This window comes from Xenopus tropicalis, chromosome 8 (genome assembly GCF_000004195.4).
Source record: "Xenopus tropicalis strain Nigerian chromosome 8, UCB_Xtro_10.0, whole genome shotgun sequence".
Classification (NCBI taxonomy): Eukaryota; Metazoa; Chordata; class Amphibia; order Anura; family Pipidae; genus Xenopus; species Xenopus tropicalis.
Window position 1 is genome coordinate 64102781 of NC_030684.2, and position 22740 is coordinate 64125520.

Genomic DNA, 22740 nt, shown 5'->3' on the forward strand with positions numbered 1-22740 from the left:
AGAGAAGTTCTTAGAGACAACCTCTTACACAACACATGACAAAACACATTGAGCAAGATCTACAATAACATGTTCTGACCCTGCAGTGAAGCTCACAGCCAACACATCTATTAAGTGCATTAACTATGTAACAATATAGCGCATTGCAATTTCATAATTGGCTCAATTTAACTAAGCAGCTCCACCTTTGCCATTCTTTTTCTAGATAAAAATAGATACACTGTATTTGAATTTAGGTGTCCTTCCCCAAGGGGAGAGGAAAATTGCGTACCCATGGGCAGATCATTGACTACACACAATACAAAAACAGATTCTGTTCTTCATGATGACCAATGGACAATGGCATCCAGGGAGCATTTGTCCTTTGTGTCAGTTGAGGTGCTAGTCTCTTTGACGTCTGTCTGCGCCCCCCCCCCCCCCAATTTTACTTAATTATCCAATTAAGTAAAACAACTGGCAATAATCATTGCCTCTGTGTGCCCAAACTAGTATTTGCTGTAGATAGAGAAATTGAGACATTCCCCTAACTCTATCCACTAAACGTATGTGTGTTTGTCTGAGGGAAACTGTAATATATGAATTAGAGTGAATCCTATCCTTCTCTCTAGTACATAACTCCTCTGATTAATATTCAGTGAGGTCTATATTGTCCTACACAAATGAATGGGGCTACAAATACAACAATGAAATCAGTTTTAGTGTAAGCATCCACATATTTGGTACAAGGGGTCAAACCCTGGACCCTTGGTTTGCAAAGTTTTTGTAAAAAATGGACCCTTTAAATGATATTTATGTTTAGAAAGCAGTACATTTTATTTTTTAATCATGATGCTAACAGAATTGACCAATGAACATTGTTTCTGCAAGGAATAGCAAGGAAATGGGAAGTCTTTTAGTTATGACCTCTGTGTTATACGTATTAGCGTGACTGTAGTTTCAGTTCCTGTATATCTGATTCCATATACATTGTTCATATCAGTGCTGTCATTTCTGTTCATGAAGTATGCCTTTGCTAATAATACCTTTTACTCATATTGGTGGGAGTGCACATATATCATTAAAGTGTCAGCATTACACAGCAGATAATTCACTCTTCAAAAGTAATTTCTAAGCATATTATAAATCATATAGCACTTTGTAAAGACAAAGACATGCACACTCTTGGAACTCTGAAGTGACTACTATTACCCTTAATTATTTTCAGTAGGGGGTACATTATCCCATATAATTCAAGCATTGTACTGAATCCTCTTATATATCTTTTTTATGCTTGGGGTTTAATTTTAGAAAAAGCTGCAGTTATATTAAAAAAAGAAAGATATAACAGTAAGCAGTAGGCTGAAAATAAAAATAAAATTCCCTTAACTGCAATTGCAGCTTCAGGCTTTCTCTCAAGCTCATAGTAGGTGACTCTAAGCAGTACACATGTATGTATGCATATACATAATATCATTTACTTATCTACATTAAATTAAAGGAATACTCTATTAAAATTGTAATCTTTCCACCATTCCCCTTATAGTTGAAACTCCCATCTGCGTACCACAGGTGCTATGCAAACCACATGTGCAGTGTGTGCAGGTTATTAGTGTGTATGTGCACTGAGCACTATAAACCTTCAGGAGCCTGTAGTCCTGGTCTGGCTGCATTGGGGGCAGCAAAGCAACACAATGTAAACAATAATTAATATCATTTTTTGCAGAGCCACAGGCAAATTTGTTTTGTAATTTTGCTAATGGAACCATTAGGAGTTATTAGCATTAGGTTTCATTTGTATCATAATTTTGTTTTTATTGCTATGACCCCATGCCCCCTTATCAGAAATCAGAATACAATGTTCCATAGATGAGCCCCTATGTCTGCCTAGCTACGCCACTGTATAAAACATAACATTTCATTGTTAATTGACCCAATCAATATGCAAAAAATAAAAAGTTAGAACAGAGAGAAACCAGTGTTTAACCGGCAGTTATTGAACCTTAACCACTCACAGTTATAGGTCATAAATACTGGAGACGTAGAAGAATGAGGGTCCATAAAAGCTTCTATATCTTAACACAAAAGTAATCCATTAACTGCTTAGGATACAACTGACAATGTTTACCTGATATTTCCATTTCCAAACACTGTAACTGTTAGAGTGTATTACTATAGAATTGTAGCTTGGCAGGTGTACGTTTGGGTACCAGCTCATGAATAACGAACTTGCACACCACTCAGGATAAGACTTAGCACTAGAGCAGCAAATCCATAATTATTGGCATTAAGGACTGCTTTTTTGATACCTTTCCTAGGAAAACTTTTTTTTTTCCTTACCTGTCAAAAGGTCTATGAGTATTAAGTATTCTGACTCCTAGCTCTCTCTTAGATTCTGAAATTCTTCTCTGCATCTCTCTCTGATCTCTCCCTCTTCTCAGCAATCTCTTCTGATCTCTGTTCATTCTATCTTTTCTTGCAACCTCCTCTGACTTCTGCCCATTCTGTTCTTTCCCAGCATCCACTAGACCAATAATTTCTGCCTGTTCTGTCCATTTTTAGCATTTTTTCTAGTTTGATCTTGACCTTGAGTAGCTGTGTTCTTCCTCTGTGTGCCCACTATGTACTTTCCAGAATCCTTCAGTTTCTGTTGTTCAGTCTCTTCTCATTCTGCTGTGATATGTGGCTATCACAGCAATGCGGCTAGCAAATGCCGATTAAGGGATTGACTGTTGTGCACACTATAACGGTTGTGGCGTGATTGAGATGCCACGTTGATGCGAGTTTGTTCGGAATAGAACTAGCATCGCCATTACCCAGCAGCAAGGAATTGTGCCTTAAATCGTTAATACCAATCTGAGTTGGGTACACAGCCTGGGGGTGGGAGAAAGCTATAGGGCAGCGAATTGGGGGATAGGGACCAGGCTGTGTAGGTAATTCTGATACCTTTAATTTTGAATAACTACTAACTTCCTTAACACCTGACCGACCCCCAACCTGTGACTTACTGTTGATTGCGCTTATTGACCTAAAAGAATTGGTTTTCCCCTACATTGTGAGCAGCCACAAACTTATAAATTAAATACAGGCATCCTTGAGTGGTGGAATGAACCTATTTAAAATTGTTGAAATTAATAGAAAATTGGCCAGAGTATGAGACAATTTGTTGGGAATATTGGGACAATTTTCTAACGAGAATAATATGAATATAAATTCCGCACTCATAATGAATTGTTTTTAATGAATCATTGATTTTTCCTAGTAATTATGGATCCTATTTTATGAAGGAGTGACTATCTCCTATTTTAAACTGTTGAAATTAAAAGTTATTTTTTATTAGCTAAAGGCACCAAATGAAATTCTGTAGGTTCATTGGAATAGAGGTAGTAAATACCAGGTGTACAGCAGTAACGAAATTGAAGCCGGATCTTTGTTTATTGTCATATGTAATCTGCCTCGATTAAGCCAATACCTTTAACATACATTAATATTTATAACATATATTCAAGCACTCTTTCAAACTATCCCTATCTCCTCCCCTCTGACGATATATCAGTTACCTTACATGTATATCTATCTAACTATGCCATATTTTTACAACTTAAATGGGCTTCCTCTACTTTCTAGTCTTTAATAGTATTAATTAGCATGGCAACTGAAATAAAAATAAGTTTAACAAGTTACAAAGCAATTTGAGAACAAATGACATAATTTTTAAGGGATAAGTAATATGAAGCCTATTTTTTTTATAACAACAGCTGCATTTTCCAAATTAGGAACCATTTCCATTCAGAAGCCTGCCTGTATAGGGTGGTGCCCTCAGTCATCCTGCTATGTCGCTGGCACAGGAGAGATGGAGCAGCAGGCCTGAGCCCAGTACAGTTATATTACAACTTCTGCAATAACCCTGGTGGTAGGTATCATGTACCCATCAGCAATTAAATAGGAAGATAGTATACACTGCTATTTCGGACTGTACTTTTATGTGTATGCCATTCCCTGGCCTCAAGGAGAAAAGTAGCAGAAATATATTACCTGCATGAATGGCTGCACAAATAACAGTAAAATGTATTAAAGCCAGCTACAATTATTAACTATTTCCTTGCATGCTCTTTTCTTTATAGAAACTAGGAATAAAATTATACATCCATCTCTCCATCTCTCTCTAAATTATACATCCATCTCTATGAGGGTTAGGTTTTAAAAAATGTTAAATAAATCACACAATCAGCAGGTAGCATTTACTGGTAACCTGTTTAAAAGCGAACATTTTATTAGTTTCCAGGGGTTACTGCACCTGAGCAACCTTTGTGACTTTTACTACATATGGTGATTATTATTATTAGTCCTATACATAATTATAGCAAACTTACAGGTCCTGTAATCAATAAAGTAGTTGATGGCATAGGGAAACATGAGAAAGATAATTTGCTGTAATCTTCACCCTATTGTATTTTTTTCTGTAACCTTTTTTAGCCAATACCCTAGAATGGAAGGGGAAGTCGCATTAACCATGTGATACTGAGATTTACTAAAATAGGATGTGGGTGGAAACATTTGATACAGTGACACTTGCAGAATATTAGAGCAGAATCTGAGAATCGGAAATGAGTCATGGAATATTGCCAACATTGCCTTAGTGCCAGTAAGTGCAGCAGGGAGGATCATAGTAACTACAGACCTGTTAGCCTCACATCAATAACATCATAACAGTGATAAAATTGCTTAAAAAAAGCAAGTAATTAAAACTTAGCAAAGCAACCTAGGAATAAAACCTTAGTACAATTTTCTCTTACCTTAAAAAGAAAAGTATAGCTTCTTGATCAATGTCACATACCCCAACAATTATTAATAAACATAGCGGTATATTGTAAGATTTACTGGGGAATCTTGCAAGATTTGGTAGGATTTTGTTCAAGTCATTCAAATGAACCAATTAAACTTGCAATTTTGCAAGTTAGAACACATGCAATTTATATGTGGCAATAATGCCACTTTTCTGGCATTAGAGAGGTATTGCAGCAAAAAACCTTGTTTAACAAATTTTTATAACTTTGCATAATAAAAGAAACTATCAGTCGAAGCAACTTTCCACTTCACATTAAGTAAATGGTTTGAAATGTATTTATATATGTATTTGCAAGCAACAGCAGCATTTGATTGTCCATTTGATTGTCCGTTTGATTGTCCGTTTGTTCTTGAAAACACCGCAACAGAAGCCATGCATGATTCTGTACAGGTAAATCAGCCTTTTTTGGTGGAGTTAAGGGTGATAAACAGGGTCAGACTGAGGGTGCATGGCCCACTGAGCGTGCATATGTGAAATGCGTCAGGGGAGGGACAACAGCGCCCAGGGGAGCGACAACAGGGTTTTTTCCCGATGTCCAGGCGGCCCAATCTGACCCTGGTAGTAAGAAATGGTCTGGTCCATATTCTTAGTCTCAGAAAGCAATATAAAGGCTAAACTCCATGAGGGTCAGATTTAATGCGATCCACCATGCAACACCTATAAAATTTGATCTTCATAGGTGGGCCAGATGCAGTTTAGTGAGAAAAAGGATTATCATGTGAAATCTTATGGACGAAATTCAATTCAAGGTTGAATTAAATTCAGAAAAACTTTTTTATTGTTGATCACATGAAAACTGAATTAGGAGAAAAGTTTTTTCTCCACACAACTGTCACCAAAGGAACCAACACACTAGGGGGCCGATTTACTAATCCACGAATCCGAATCCCAAATGGGAAAAAATCGGATTGGAAACGAACATTTTGCGACTTTTTCGTATCTTTTGTGATTTTTTTGTCACCGTCACTTTTTGCATAGCCATTACCATACTAGGTATATTGGTTGAAAATCACCACTCAGACCATGTCTATTAAAGTATAGTCAAGCATTAATGTAAAACATGTTTTTCTCCTGAGCACAGATCCACTTAGCTAAACATGCATTATTTTTGACATAAATGAAAATAAAAGTAATACAAACCCAAAGGCCCCTCTGATAACATAGCACACATAACAGACTGTTGCTAGGCATAATACACTCACCTAATACAAAAACTAAAACTGTTTCATAGTTCTTTCATTATTTTCCTGGGGAAGTGAAAATACATAGCAGGCATTAGTTTTCCTGTATGCAATAAAAATCACCAAAAATAGCTTACCCAAACATAGAGACTAAGGGGCTGATTTACTAAGACACGAATTCGAATTGGAAAAATTCCGATTGGAAAACGAACATTTTGCGACTTTTTCGTATTTTTTGCGATTTTTTCGGCGCCTTTACGACTTTTCTGAAATTATCGCGACTTTTTCGTTACCAATACGATTTGCGCGAAAAAACGCGAGTTTTTCGTAGCCATTACGGCTTGCGCGAAAAAACGCGAGTTTTTCGTAGCCATTCCGAAAGTCGCGCAAAATCTGGCGAATCGCCAGATTTTGCGCAACTTTCGGAATGGCTACGAAAAACTCGCGTTTTTTCGCCCAAATCGTATTGGTAACGAAAAAGTCGCGATAATTTCCGAAAAAAATCGCAAAATACCGATCATTACGAAAAAAACGCAATCGGACGCATTCGGCCCGTTCGTGAGTTAGTAAATGTGCCCCTAACTGTCATATAAAAGTATATTTAAAATCATTCCCATAAAGTAATCTGTTGGTATAATCTACAACCACAAGTGTGTAAAACCATTGTATTCTACCCAGTTTATCTAATTTCTGCTAAGTAATTGTGTGTCCTATCTATATAGCTTGAATTGCTGACCCCATGGTTACACTATACTGTATAAAATGTAGTACTGTCTTTGAAGCAAAAACACAGGGCAGCTGGAGTACACTGGAGAATTTCAACATGTTATACATGTATAACTATGTTACAATGAACTATTCATGTATAAATATATTAAGATCCTCCTCAGATACCTTTTAGTTTTAATATCCATCCCTGTGTAATAAGGGATGACATTTTTAGATAGTACATTTTTTTTCAGCAGGGCCCATTTTACCTCTTGTATTAGTTATTGGTTGTTTTTGTATGTTTCCATAATGTATACAACATTTATTGTACAATGCTGCAGAATATGTTGGCATTTTATAAAAACATGTCAATTATTATAATAACTAATACAACAATGGCAACTTGTAACAACCCCAAATGAAAGGGCATTGACTCCAGATCATAACTTCATGATATTTACATTCAGACCGCAAAATAAAATAATGGAAACTACCAGCAAATCATGCATTTGACCATTCCTTTATTAAAGACAACTTGTAAAAGAAATCATTTCCCTTAAGACTTGATACAGTTCTACACATATTGAACACAAGAGTGAGACAATATTAGCAGTAATTGTAACTAAATAGGAACTTTAAACAGAAAATAAATTTACATATGAAATATAAAAACTGCAAACATTTTCAGTATGTGAAATATGCTGTTCAGCAAAAAAAAAAACATGATTGTTTTTGTTGCAATTAAGACACCAGGGTTTGGGAGTGTTTTAGCTTTTTGTTGTCAGGTGAAACATTCATTTCTTGCACCATACCTGAAAAGGTTGCTATTCCAAAACTTAGTTAAATGCAATTATGTATGTTCATTGCTTAATGAATTCTTGCAGCTAGAATCCCTATGGTTGCCCACTCTGTTATTACACACCATGATATATCTATATGGCAAGTGAGCATTTAAAGGAATAGGCTAGAGGTGACCAAATAAACTACAAGTCCCATCATCCACTGGCCATTTCTGTCAGGCCAAGGGCAAAGATTTATGAAATTCCACTCCTCTATGGCACCTAAAAGCCTGGGTATGTAAAAGCACGCATTACATCTACAGTTGACAAGGGTGGAGCATCAAACCTTAATCAAGGCATATGGAGAAAATAATGGTTTCTTAAAGAATATTCCTTTTTGGCCACATGCATTTTACCAATTAAAAATATATAGGCTTATCCTGAGGAAAGGAGGAAGAGACTAGCTCATTGCCTGATATTGGACCAGTTCAGTGCAGTAACCCACAGCTACCAATCAGCCACTTGCTCTCAGTAATCAGTACACAGATTAATACTGATTCGTTAGTATGGATTACTGCATTTAGCCAGTTTTGCCCACTGTCAATAAATGTGCCCTTCTGAAACATAAAGTATTGAGTGAGTGTGTCAGTAGGCATAAACCGAGTCATTCATTAAAGAATCAGAGCAAAGAAAAGCTGAGAAACGGTTAGAGATAGTTTTCTCTATAGAAAATAGCCCTCAAAATTTAATTTATTCTACTTGTATATTTTTTCAGAGTTAGTAGTTTAAAAAAAATATACAGAAGGCACATTATCTCCTAGTTCCACACAAGCCTTCACAGTTGAAGGCCTCTCCGTAAGTTCTTCTAAGGGCGTCCAATAAAGTCTGCATTCAAATTTCCAAAGGTATGTTACATAAAAGAAGATACACACCTTATTTCTATAACAAATGTAGTTTTAAATGTTATTTTTGGAGAAAAATGTGCAAAGCTGAATCTAGCATCCCCTATATTTTTGTATAGCATTATAGAGTGACCCAATGCCCAAAGTCTGATGTAAAATTGAATTGATTTAATATAAAAATGTCTTGCGGATTTTGGACAGCACTTGCAATATTCATAAAGAAATGTTATACAAAAAGTTATATTCAGAAAGTAAATGTATTTTAATATTAAAAACAAAATGTAAGCAAACTAAAGCAATTATTACACATAGTGCATTCTAGCAGTTTCAAGTGCCTCGCCTGCAAGTAGCATGATCTATTGTAAAGGCTCATTCTTGTAGGGAAATCTGTTATGTACAAGGAATTAGACTTTTAGCAGGATGTCCAATCAAAGTACCATATGGACACACTTATAAAAGTGATGTAGTCCTTACCCCAGTTTGTTTTTTTAACCAATGGCAATTATCAATAAGTATTTTAAAATGTTGGTCCAACCTACTATAAATAAGAGATCCAACAGAGAGCTTCCTCTTGAACTGATATCTGTGAGAATCTGACAGTGCTGGATTTAAATTTTAGATTAAACAAACTATTTCTAACATATGCTGGAAACAAAAACCTGTCTACAGTTAGATTTAGCACAGACATCTGCTTAATTGCTATTTCTCTCTTCAAGAAACTTTCTTCTACCCATTTGGTGCAGTTGTATATTTTAAGTACGGCAGTGTGTATGCACGCCAACTGGGATTATACTACTTTTCAGGGTAGGAAGGCCTGGAGGAGCATAATGCATTCTGTTAATTGAAAAGAAAAGCCTTCTGCCTATAGTGCTTAGCACATTCCTGTAAAGCTTATAGCACGTGTTCTATTTTTCTACCTGTTAATCATAATAAAACTTGCAAAGAAGAGATTTGTGCAAAGCAAGGGAAGGTAAGGAACTGAAGGCTTGAGGACCAACAACTGCACTGAGGTCAAACCCTGACAGTGACAGTGAAAGGTACTTTTGGTATAATATATAACAATATATTTCTTTTCATTTAAAAAGAAAAACATTTTATTTATGTATTTATTTTAAATGTTTGATTAGTATGGCAAATACTGGATCTCTGAAAACAGAAACAAAACTAGTAAATCATCAGATCAAAGTTCCCTTTTTAACTTCTTGTAGGTCATGTGCCCAAGAGCACAATATACTGTAAAGGGAACTTTGCCTTAGGTAAAACACAGCAATGGGTTAGTAATGTATAAGATTTGTTTTGTATGTGTTTTAGGAACCTTTCAAAATAAATTACCTGTCATTCTATTTCCATTCTCCAAGTAAATTTATTCTACAAGCAAGCTATATTGTAAATGAATACCAATCCTATGTCCTTAAGAGTAAAAATATATGGATTGCTGGCTAAGTATGATGGGAATTGTAAACTCAGGTTTAGGGGTGTAGGGGTTCCCAAACTATTGGACTGGCCCAAAGGAATGGAGAGAGAGCAGGCTAAATGTGAATTCTGTCTGAATGCTTTTTTGTATGCAATTTGGGGTGAGATTTACCTTTGGTGTCTAAATTCTATCTGGACCAGCCTTACAGCACAGGAATTTGGAGCTATATCTTTCTACCATTTAAACAAATTAGAATCCAGATACTTTATTATGGTAACCTGAATCAGTACCGTGTTCATGGTCCCTGCACCAATATCTTTAAGTGCATCTTTGTGTCCCCGTGTTGCAGTGCTCTACACCTCCTTTAAGATTCATCATTACAAAAAGATATTTTAGATGTACAAAAGAGAAACTGGTCAGCATTTAGGAAAGTGTTGCAAATGATTTCCCAATTCCCTGTGTTGAAAGGGAAATCACACAATTGTCTCAGGTCTACATTTTTCTGAGAAAGGAAGAAGGGGTGGCACCAACCAGATATCAAATAATTTACAATAATCTTGTTAACTTTACAAAACTGACAATTATGTATTCTATGATCGCCTTTCTCTTCTGTCTCCTTATTAATTAAAGAGTTCCCTTTGGCACATACAGTGGCATCTTCATCAGTTGCAGAACAGAGCCAACCCCTACACTGCCAAAGAAGCCAGTAATACCATGTTACATTTAAGGGTTAAGGGTTTAGCAGAGATAAAGTGTTTTGTTTAGCTGAAGCGCATTTTGGAGGCTTGGAAAAGCTCTGGAACATTTGGTTCGGTTCTGAAATATTCCAGTTATGATGATTCTGCATTCTTCTTTGCCAGAGCCTCAGCTTCCTATAAAAAATGAGGGAGGGGTTAAGACACACAATTCATTCTAAGAATGGCTTTAAAGTTGCTATAATCATAATTTCTATTGAAAGCATTATCTGTCAGATTGTTTATATTACCTGCACTGCTAAAACTAGGTTGTGGAAATTAGAGTTCCACTACAGTGTTTCAATAGTAAGAAACAAAGAACTAAAAGTAATGACATAGATTTTAAGAGAAAAGAAAAGTGTTAATCATAGGGGGTTTCCAATATGTTGTGGTAATAAAGAACATTTACACACGAAAAAACATATTCACTGTAAGACACATGATTATTCCACTCATTATACTATGTCAACAGTGGGACGGTGGAAACATCTAGGGGCATATATTTATTAACACTGACATCACCGGCGTTGTTGCCCATAGCAACCAATCAGATCTTTGTTTTTGTTTTCTAACTTGTAGGTGACTATTCAAATCTAATTGCTGATTGGTTGCTATGGGCAACATCACCAGTGATGTTTGTCTCCAATGTTAATAAATAACCCCCTTAATATTTCTCAATTAAGGAATCCACATGCAATTTAAATCCTATATGCTATTCTTTGTTTTTTATAACCTGCTTTGTCATGAAAACCTAACATGCATTTGGTCTTTTGTGTGTCTTAAGGTGGCCATACACAGGCTGATTTTAGTTGCCAATATCGGTTCCTTAGACCGACTCGGCAGCTTATTGGCCCATGTATTGGGCACTAACGACTGTCTGCAGGACCAATATCTGGCCTGAAATCAGCCAAATATTAATTTGGCTGGTTTAAAAATGTAGTTGGATCGGGGACCACATCGGCTTGTTGATGCGGTCCCCAAACTGACTGCCCTATAACCATCGTTCTAGCCTGAATTAGCCCGATATCGCCCACCCATAGGTGGGGATATTGGGAGAAGATCCACTCACTTGGTGCCAATCTTAGCGTGTATGTCCACCTTTATAGATATGTGCCTTTGCATAAAGGACAATGGAGAGAAACTCGCCAGGTGATGAGTTTTAATAGAGATAGATATGGTGCTTTTGCATGTATGCAAAGTAAATAACCAAGCTGGTTTTTAATTTACCCCAGAAGGAAATCTGCATAAAACAATAAAGAATGTACAGTGAAACAAAATACTAATTGTATTACCTTTGAACCAGGTGGGGCTGTCAACCCAAGGAAGGCATAGACTGCATTATTCTCTCGTGCTTCAAAGAAGGCATCATAATCCTGTTAATAGAAAGCAATGTAAGGGTATAAGTGAGCTCTGTATGCAAACACCAGTCTTTATAGGGCCAACATTTTACATAACTATTTTACAAATCTTAAAACAGGAGACCATGTGGTTCAAAGCAGTCTGATGCCATTTAAGAAAAATCCATAAAAACATAGAATAGTAGGTTCCTGCAAACGGAACTGTGGTATCCTGGATTGCCAAAGTTTGTGCAGACTTGGAGAATGATGGCCTTACTTAAGATCTAAGGAATGAAGGATTTGGGGTTCTTAGTCTAGTTCAGTGCTGTCCAACTGGCGGCCCGCGACCCCCCCTCTGTGTGGCCCCCCACCTGTCCGGCTGCTTTGATGGCTTACTCTTGTGTAAGCTTTAATTGGTATCAGTACTGTGATTAACTGCCCCCCTGCATGGTTCTCACCTCAGATTCAGCCTGTAATCCCTCTGTATTGTTTAAAAATGTAATCCCCTGTGTTGTTCACACCTTTTAATCCCTACATTGTTCACCCCCTGCAGTGTTCACACCTCAGGCTCAGGCTGTAATCACCCACATTGTTCCCCTGTTCACACATCAGGAGCAGTAGAAACCCACAAATAATCCCTGCGCACTACAAAAAGAACATATACTGAGGTGGTACTGCAATTAAAAAGTTTTTTAATATATAGCTATTGTGCAGACTGTAGGAGCAGTGCCAGCATTGTGTCACTGTATGCTGCCTGTGTGTGCCATAGGGCAGGCAGAGTATGACACACACAGGCAGGGTAGGGCGGGCAGAGTATGGCACACACAGGCAGCATAGGGCAGGCAGAGTATGGCGCACACACAGGCAGCATAGGGCAGGCAGAGTATGGCACACACAGGCAGGGTAGGGCAGGCAGAGTATGGCACACACAGGCAGGGTAGGACAGGCAGAGTATGACACACACAGGCAGCATAGGTCAGGCAGAGTATGGTACACACAGGTAGGGTAGGGCAGGCAGAGTATGGCACACACAGGCAGGGTTGGGAAGGCAGAGTATGGCTCACACAGGCAGCATAGGTCAGGCAGAGTATGGTACACACAGGTAGGGTAGGGCAGGCAGAGTATGGCACACATAGGTCAAGTATCAACAAATTGATTAAGGTGTGCTACACAATGGACAAACCAGCTAGTTGTAGCCCCAGGTGCAAGCTGAACCCTCAGCCAGGGTAAAACAATATCCAGGATAAAATGAAAAAACAGCAGCACTCCGGAAATGTTGTAGAAAAAAGTGACTTTACTCAAGTGCACACAGCAACGTTTCGGGCTTAAACCAGCCCTTTATCAAGCCTTGATAAAGGGCTGGTTTAAGACCGAAACGTTGCTGTGTGCACTTGAGTAAAGTCACTTTTTTCTACAACATTTCCGGAGTGCTGCTGTTTTTTCATTTTATCCTACATAGGCCAAGTATGGCACACACAGTCAAAGTAAGGCACACGCAGGCAGGGTAGGGAAGGCAGAGTATGGTACACACAGGCAGGGTAGGGCAGGCAGAGTAAGGCACAAGCAGGCAGGGTAGGGAAGGCAGAGTACGGCACACACAGGCAGGGTAGGGAAGGCAGAGTATGGCACACACAGGCAGGGTTGGGAAGGCAGAGTATGGCACATACAGGCAGCATAGGTCAGGCAGAGTATGGTACACACAGGCAGGGTAGGGCAGGCAGAGGAAGGCACACACAGGCAGGGTAGGGAAGGCAGAGTATGGCACACACAGGTAGGGTAGGGAAGGCAGAGTATGGCACACACAGGCAGGGTTGGGAAGGCAGAGTATGGCACACACAGGCAGCATAGGTCAGGCAGAGTATGGTACACAAAGGTAGGGTAGGGCAGGCAGAGTATGGCACACACAGGCAGCATAGGCCAGGCAGAGTATGGTACACACAGGCAGGGTAGGGCAGGCAGAGTAAGGCACACACAGGCAGGGTAGGGAAGGCAGAGTATGGCACACACAGGCAGGGTAGGGAAGGCAGAGTATGGCACACACAGGCAGGGTTGGGAAGGCAGAGTATGGCACACACAGGCAGCATAGGTCAGGCAGAGTATGGTACACACAGGTAGGGTAGGGCAGGCAGAGTATGGCACACATAGGCCAAGTATGGCACACACAGTCAAAGTAAGGCACACGCAGGCAGGGTAGGGAAGGCAGAGTATGGCACACACAGGCAGGGTAGGGAAGACAGAGTATGGCACACACAGGCAGGGTAGGGAAGGCAGAGTATGGCACACACAGGCAGGGTAGGGAAGGCAGAGTATGGCACACACAGGCAGGGTAGGGAAGGCAGAGTATGGCACACACAGGCAGGGTAGGGAAGGCAGAGGATGGCACACACAGGCAGGGTAGGGAAGGCAGAGTATGGCACACACAGGCAGGGTAGGGAAGGCAGAGGATGGCACACACAGGCAGGGTAGGGAAGGCAGAGTATGGCACACACAGGCAGGGTAGGGAAGGCAGAGTATGGCACACACAGGCAGGGTAGGGAAAGCAGAGTATGGCACACACAGGCAGGGTAGGGAAGACAGAGTATGGCAAGTTTTTGCTGTACTACAACCATTAATATGGGTATGGTAATGTGATAACATGGGTGTGGTTTCAAGTGGGTGCAGTTTCAAAAAGGGGAGTGGTCGAAACTGGCTTTCATTATCGGCCCTTCACCACGTAGGTCGGAAAAATTCCGGCCCTCGGTACCACAGAAGTTGGACAGCACTGGTCTAGTTAATCAGTTAATGTAGGCTCAGAATATGGTCCGTAACTGCCAGGGCCGCCATCAGGGGGGCACAGGGGGGACAGTTGTCCCGGGCCTGGGCGTTTAAAGGGGGCCCGGCCGGGCTCTGTTACTGTTATTGCTGGTATCCGCTGTGATGTCCCGAACTCCCTGCTGCGTGTGCGCTTTTATAAGGTTGCGCCCTGTGCATACTGATGTCACACGCACAGGGCGCAACCCTATAAAAGCGCACATGTAGCGGCGAGTTCGGGACATCACAGCGGATACCAGCAATAACAGTAACAGAGCCCGGCCGGGCCCCCTTTAAACGCCCGGGCCCTGGACAACTGTCGCAGGGGAGTAGGAGCCGGAGGATGCAAAAAGATTCTGGCAGCGGGCTGCGGGCGGGCGGGGGAGGACTGGAGGATTCTTGGGGGGGCCTGGGGGAAGGTGGAGGATGTTTGGGGGGGCCTGGGGGAAGGTGGAAGATGCTTGGGGGGGGCCTGGGGGAAGGTGGAAGATGCTTGGGGGGGGCCTGGGGGAAGGTGGAAGATGCTTGGGGGGGGCCTGGGGGGAAGGTGGAGGATGTTTGGGGGGGCCTGGGGGAAGGTGGAAGATGCTTGGGGGGGGCCTGGGGGAATGTGGAAGATGCTTGGGGGGGGCCTGGGGGAAGGTGGAAGATGCTTGGGGGGGCCTGGGGGGAAGGTGGAGGATGTTTGGGGGGGCCTGGGGGAATGTGGAAGATGCTTGGGGGGCCCTGGGGGAAGGTGGAGGATGTTTGGGGGGCCCTGGGGGAAGGCGGAAGATGCTTGGGGGGGCCCTGGGGGAAGGCGGAAGATGCTTGGGGGGGCCTGGGGGGAAGGTGGAGGATGTTTGGGGGGGCCTGGGGGAAGGTGGAAGATGCTTGGGGGGGGCCTGGGGGAAGGTGGAAGATGCTTGGGGGAGCCCTGGGGGAAGGTGGAGGATGTTTGGGGGGGGCCTGGGGGAAGGTGGAAGATGTTTGGGGGGGGCCTGGGGGAAGGTGGAGGATGTTTGGGGGGGCCTGGGGGAAGGTGGAAGATGCTTGGGGGGGCCTGGGGGATGGTGGAAGATGCTTGGGGGGGCCCCTGAAGAAAGCAACAGGATGCTTGGGGGACCCTGGAAGAAGCAGGAGGATTCTGTGGGGTGGGGGGGGGTGGTGGGGGGGAGCGGCAAGAAGCAGCGGAGAGCGGGCCATTGTATGGGGACACTGGGGGAGGACCACCAATGTTTTAGGGGGCCCTGGGCAGGCTAGCAATGTTTTAGTGGCACTGGCACTAATGCAAAACGTAATCCTTGGCCACAACTGTTTTAGGGGGGCCCTGGCTACCAAGGTTTTAGTGGGCCCTCGCTACCAATGCCTGTGTGTCCCTTGTATTGATGGGAGGGGCCATTGGGGGTGTGGGAGGGGCCATTGGGGGCTTGGGTGGGTGGGGCCCAGAAAATTTTGTTGTGAGGGGCCCCGTGATTTCTGATGGCGGCCCTGGTAACTGCTACAATAATTTCTTAGTTATCAGTTTTCCACATACTTCTTGTGTGGCCACCATTATCTATCGTTTCATGGCTGGATGAGAAGCTGCCACTTTCTCTCCTGAAACAAATGTGCATAATGCACAATTGCGAGATTTTATCTGCCTTGATGTGCAGAACCAAAGATAGTATTTTTACAGAAACTTTATCAGCCCGATAAAGTCACGTGTCTCATGACAAAATGCATCAGGCGTAGTGAAGCACAAACCTAATAAGGAGCCGCATTTGAGTTCCGAGACGCTCAGATCTTTTTCTCTGCTAAGATTTTCTCTGCAATAATTTAGGCTAAAACTGCAGGGATATTAATTTGAATTAAGATCCAGGAGTGAGGAATGTGAAATTCTAGGGGGTTTACCCTAAAAATGAGCAGCAAAATCATATTGTTTGTTAATTGGGGAAGTAGAGACTGCATGGCTAAACCATTTACTAAATAAGATTAACAAAGGTGAGTGTTCCTATGTTTAGGTACTGTGGATATAGTATACATAAAGTGGGGAATGTATACTATTACTATTCCATTCTCAGCACTCTGGTTCTCTTAGGGCTCTGGCACACGGGGAGATTAGTCACCCGCGACAAATATCCCTGTTCGCGGGCGACTAATCTCCCCGAAATGCCATCCCACCAGCGAAAATGTAAATCGCCGTTGGGATGGCATACGCGGCGGCGCGATTTCAGTGAAATCTAATCTCCCCGTGTGCCAGAGCCCTTACTGCTTTGTGTCAGTATTGTGAAAAAGCATTGTCTCTAAGCAAATGGAACAAACCATTGTTTCTGACCAATCAGAAATCTTAACCGTGACTCCTGTATGAAGAGAGAGAGATTGCTGAGAGGGTGGATAGTGATAAATAACTTGATCATTTCAGAAACAGTACACATTTTGAAATTAATCTTTTTAAGAAAGTTGCCACAAGACGAAGCTCATATTAAACTAAATCGAGCTCAAAAGACAAACAATTTTACAGCTCATGTATCAATTTAAATATGCAAATTAGGATTCCAATTCAATTGAAATTCGGTTGAATGGTTTTTGGAAGGTTTGGTATTTAGCTGAATCCAAAAGTTACTGATTTGGTGCATCTCTAGAAGCAACAATCTCCCATCTTAATGCTGCCTTACCCCACAGTACTGGCTGTCGTTGAAGATCTGAGGAGGCAGTGAGTTGCCACTTGTTGGCCGGCAATGCTCAGGAATATTCTCTCTCATCCACTTTCGATTCTCCTCATTGGCAGCAATGTCTTTCTCCTCAAATTCAATTTTAACGGCATGTAAAAACCCTAGGACATCTTGCTGTTTCTTCTTAATCTAGAAAAATACACAAAAACACACTTTACCTCTTGCTCAATTTTTCAAATAAGCTATGTCATGAAGTGTCAAGAAAATATCTTCACTTGTTTATTAAAAGTAATAATGTGCAGGCTATAATTTTATGAAGACAAGAAAATCTTGTGGCACAGCGTTACCTTACCATGCTACTTAAATACATACAGTATAAGTTAACTATTAAGTTAGGGTGTATTCATGTTTCCAGAACAAAGAAGTCTCCCGCCTATTAGTTGTTCTTTGCTTATTCATAAAATAAATATTTATGGGTGTCTTAAGTATATAAATGGTTATGAAACCCAAAATATTTAGCAATGAAATATCAGCAACGAGACAGAAAGAATGGTTGGTAACTAATAATATTGAACTAATTTACAGGACATTACAGCTCAACGGGGCAGGGACCTCATTTCTAATGTGTCTCATACACATGCTACATAATCATTGTGTATTTATACTTATTATATCTTATTATAACACTTGTCTTCCCAGTGTGTAATTTTATATATTGTAATATTGTAGAGAACTGCGTATCCTTGTATCGCTTTATAAATAATGTTATATATACCTACAAGTTAAACGGGAGAACACATTGCTAAAAAGGTAAAGCAGTCACAGCTGTTGCCCTGTGTATATTTCTGATGGGCCCTTAGCAGTTAATCCAAGTACTTGTTTGCATAGTACTTTCTAACCAATATTCCTGGCTTTGATATAACACAAATGAAGATCATAGCCTACTATCATAAGAAAAGTAGAAAAACAAAGAATATTTTCAGGGGAATACACTACCATTGCATTTGTATATGACCCCCTTATTTCTCACAGAGCTTTCCGCTGTAGCACAAGTACTCCTCAAATCTTACCTCAAATCTGAATACTTAAAAAAATAAAACCTTTGCTTTGAGCCTTTAAGCTGTAACCCAACACACCAGTATGTCATGGAGCTTATCTGACTGCAAACCTTTCAAGATTCAACATTCGAGTGTAATGTCTTATAGACAATGCAATTTTTGGTTCAGTTTTTTTCCACAACTTAATTACATTTTAAATTATTGTTTAACTGAGATAATCCTCTAGCCAGTAAAGTTTTACATTGTCAGATTCATTCATTCACTGTGGTTTTCATTTATATGAGCATTATAACTTGCACAGAAAACCCATGACTTCCCCAAGTGATTTATTACTGGTGCTATAATGCCCACTAAAATGGATTACTGGTTCCATTAGACAAAAGGGGCAGATTTATAAAAATGTGAGTTTACAGCTTAATACAAAAAAAACTTTGTTCTATTCATTCCTATGGTATTTCTAGAAGTGTATTTATCAATGGGTGAAATTTAGAACTCACCATGTGATAAATATGATTCTAAAAATCCCATAGGAATGACTAGAACGTGGGTGAGTTTTTATGTATTAAGCTGTAAACTTATATTTTGATAAATCGGGCCCTCAATATGTATCAGATACGGACAGAGAGATCTGCTGATCTCTCAGATTTATTGGCTCTTTGGAAAGATGTAATATCAGTTACACATTCACTTCTGGAAAGACTGTAAACAAAGTGATATTTTGTTACTTGTCTGTGGGTATAATAATAATAATAGCAGCATTCTAAAATGTTTCGCCAGTGGGAGGTTTTTTTTTTTTGCAGATCAAAAGGCCTTTGTTTGTGCCTGCCTAACACAAAGTGCAAGCACTTATTTTGTTATTGTTTAACACAATTTCATTAAAATTAAGCACTTCTCAAAACTTAATTTGGTCAACTTCGCTTAGTACTATACAAGAATGATTCAAGTTAAATTCAAAACTGACAAAACTAAAAGACATTTTGTGAGAGGGTTTTGTTTAATGTGTGCAGAGCTTCTGTGATTAAATGTCTGGGCCATTTATAATCAGTGAATACACTATAAAGTGCTGCTATACAGGTATGGGACCTGTTATCCAGAATGCTTGGGACCTGGGGTTTTCTGGATAAGGGATCTTTCTCTAATTTGGATCTCCATACCTTAAGTCTGCTAAAAAATAATTTAAACATTAATTAAACCCAATAGGATTGTTTTGCCTCCAATAAGGATTAATTATATCTTAGTTGGGATAAAGTACAAGGTACTGTTGTATTAGTACAGAGAAAAGGGAAATCATTTTTAAAAATTAGAATTATTTGCTTATAATGGAGTCTATGGGAGACGGCCTTTCTGTAATTTGGAACTTTCTGGATAATGGGTTTCCGGATAATGGATCCCATACCTGTACTACTTAAACATGACTTAAACATGACTCAGGATACTGTGCACTCAACCATTTAACAGCATATAGGAGGTTATCTGACCAAATAAACAGCTATGCGGCACATGGTTCACATAATGCTCTAACTGAAATGTAAATGCTCAAATGTTATACTGTATGAACAGTATCCCTGTATAGCATTATCTTTCATGACCATTGCTTTGATCTGGATATTTTTGCCTTCCTGAAATAGAGTGGCTAAAAATGGATTCTGAGGATAGACAGCATAAACCAATCGGAATATTTATTCATAAATAATTAAAAAAATTATTAAATTGAAGTGAATAAAAATGTAGTTTGAACTTTTTAATATTTGTAGTGATATTATGTGCCCAATTTAAACCCTCTTTCTGCAACTGTTAGTTTAGTAGACCTTTCTCATGTTCCTGCTTCTGTTGGCTCTGCAAGACATTAAGAAGTAACTGGTGGGATGCTGATGTGGAGCAATCACTGCACGTGGTCTGCAGAAGAAGCAGAACATATAAATGTATGACATTAAATATCCCTGCTCCAGATGAATGCCTCACTGCATTTTCAAGCCTTTATGGATGTTATTGAGAAGACTGATTCTTAGCCAATACACCATAAACTATAAGCACTTTGTGACAGCTCAGCAGGAGAACAGTCCATAGCTATGCAGCAGATTGTTCCATGGAAATTGATTGGATGACTGAATGACTGAAGCTGGCCTTGCATGGATGACTGAGTTTCACTAAAAATATTTAAGTTGATTATCAAGGGGCTCTGTCTATGAAGGAAGATAAATATCACTCTATCTACATCCATGTCCTGTCAGATACTCAACTCAAGAATTAACATGCAGATCTTCTGGTGTGTTAGTATAATATCTCCAAAAGTAGCACATGAATATGATGCATGATATAAATCCCATAAAGCAGTAATGTTTGCACCAGGGATGTAAATGTGATATTCATACCTATTTCACACAAATACCAGTAGAGTTAAACTCAAAATAACATTTCCCATTCAACTGAAATATAATTATATACAACATCTGTAAGTTGACTATTTTTCTTTTACAACTTGGCTGTGTTTATTTAAACAGATGTGATGGTCATAGACAAGCTGCATACAATCTAAGTAACAATCAAGATAAAACATGTTTATTTGTGCTTAGAAATAAAAACAATATGGAACCTATTTGCCCTAGTTAGATATTTCAATTACTAATTTTGTTTACACAGTTCCTGGTATTCATGCTACTTTTTCATTTGTAATACCTCAAAGATTCTTCCCTTTTATTCTCAATATAAATAAACTCCACTGGCACTCCACTGCTCTCTTACAAAAATGAACCTGTTCATGTAGCATGGTTGCATGTAGCGAACAAAGTATTGTCCGACCCTAATCCGTCCAGACCTAACTACATAGTTACATAGTTTTTTGTTTTTTTTTAAAATTTTTACATAGTTACATAGGGTTGAAAAAAGACCAGAGTCCATCAAGTTCAACCCTTCCAAGTAAACTCAGCACACACAACCTATACTTACCAATCCGTACACTCACAAACTATATATACAACTACTGATACTAACTGTAGATATTAGTATCACAATAGCCTTGGATACTATGCTTGTTCAAGAACTCATCCAGGCCCTCTTAAAGGCATTAACAGAATCTGCCATTACCACATCACTAGGAAGGGCATTCCACAACCTCACTGCCCTCACTGTGAAAAACCACCTACGCTGCTTCAAATGGAAGCTCCGTTCCTCTAATCTAAAGGGGTGGCCTCTAGTGCATTGATCATTTTTATGGGAAAAAAGAACACCCCCTATCTGCCTATAATCCCCTCTAATGTACTTGTACAGAGTAATCATGTCCCTTGCAAGTGCCTCTTTTCCAGAGAAAACAACCCCAACCGTGACAGTCTAACCTCGTGGCTTAAATCTTCCATCCCCTTAACCAGTTTAGTTGCACGTATCTGCACTCTCTCCAGCTCATTAATATCCTTCTTAAGGACTGGAGCCCAAAACTGCACTGCATACTCAAGGTGAGGCCTTACCGGAGACCTATAAAGTGGCAAAATTATGCTTTCATCCCTTGAGTCAATGCCCTTTTTTATATAAGACAGCACTTTATTTGCTTTAGTACCACAGAATGACACTGCCTGGAATTAGACAACTTGTTATCTACTAAAACCCCTAGATCCTTCTCCATTAAGGATACCCCCAACAAACTATCATTCAGTAGATAGTTTGCGTTTATATTACTGGTATTTCTACCAATGTGCATAACTTTGCACTTGTCCACATTGAACCTCATTCTCCAGTTTGCTGGAATACTGATCCAATGCACAAAGCTGTCCTCACTTTGTCTACCTGTGCCCAAAACACCAACTGCAGATGTGACCATGAGAAGCAGATAGGGCAAGCAGGTGTACATGATGAAAGTTGTCGGCTGGAGCAGAATGATTTAGGCCAGCTACCCACTAGAAAAGTGGTATGCTTGGCTAAATCCATGGATTCTGTGGGTTTTGTGACAGCCAATGCAAAACTACTGCAAAGCCCCTCACTCATCTGCTCCACACTACATTTCTTCACTTGTGTCCCGGTACATCCCTGGTCTTCTCACACTATACCCATCCCCTGCCATCTCTCACCTTAAACCTTTCTTTCTAGCTGTTTCTTAACTTTGGGAACTGAATTACACTCTAAGGAACACACTCTCAGCCTCTTTAAAAAAAATCTCCTAATCCATTTTTTTGGAGCAGAACAATAACTGGTTCAAGAATAACATTTAAGAGCAAATATCTAATCCTTTCTGCATAGAAGCAGTTTTAACCTTCTACTTCAGTTTGTTTGTTATCTACCCACGTTGACATTAAAAGAGAAGGAAAGGCTAATAAAGAGTTAATCTCAAGTTGCAGGCATACCTTCAGTTTTCTCAATATTGCCCTTAAGTCTCCCCATATTTCTCCCGT

The 22740-nt window shown here is 40.0% G+C and overlaps 1 protein-coding gene across 1 annotated transcript in view; it reads right to left on the reverse strand.

Moving 5' to 3' along the window:
• Window positions 1-7218: 7218 nt before the first annotated feature.
• sh3bgrl (SH3 domain binding glutamate-rich protein like) overlaps window positions 7219-22740 on the reverse strand; it is a 39583-nt gene continuing 24061 nt past the window's right edge. The window contains exons 2-4 of the mRNA XM_004916893.4: window positions 17307-17492; window positions 11836-11916; window positions 7219-10681 (exon numbers count right to left, since the gene is read on the reverse strand). Coding sequence (XP_004916950.1) covers window positions 10640-10681; window positions 11836-11916; window positions 17307-17492 — 309 coding nt within the window. The 3' untranslated portion in view covers window positions 7219-10639. The remainder of the gene's footprint in view (window positions 10682-11835; window positions 11917-17306; window positions 17493-22740) is intronic.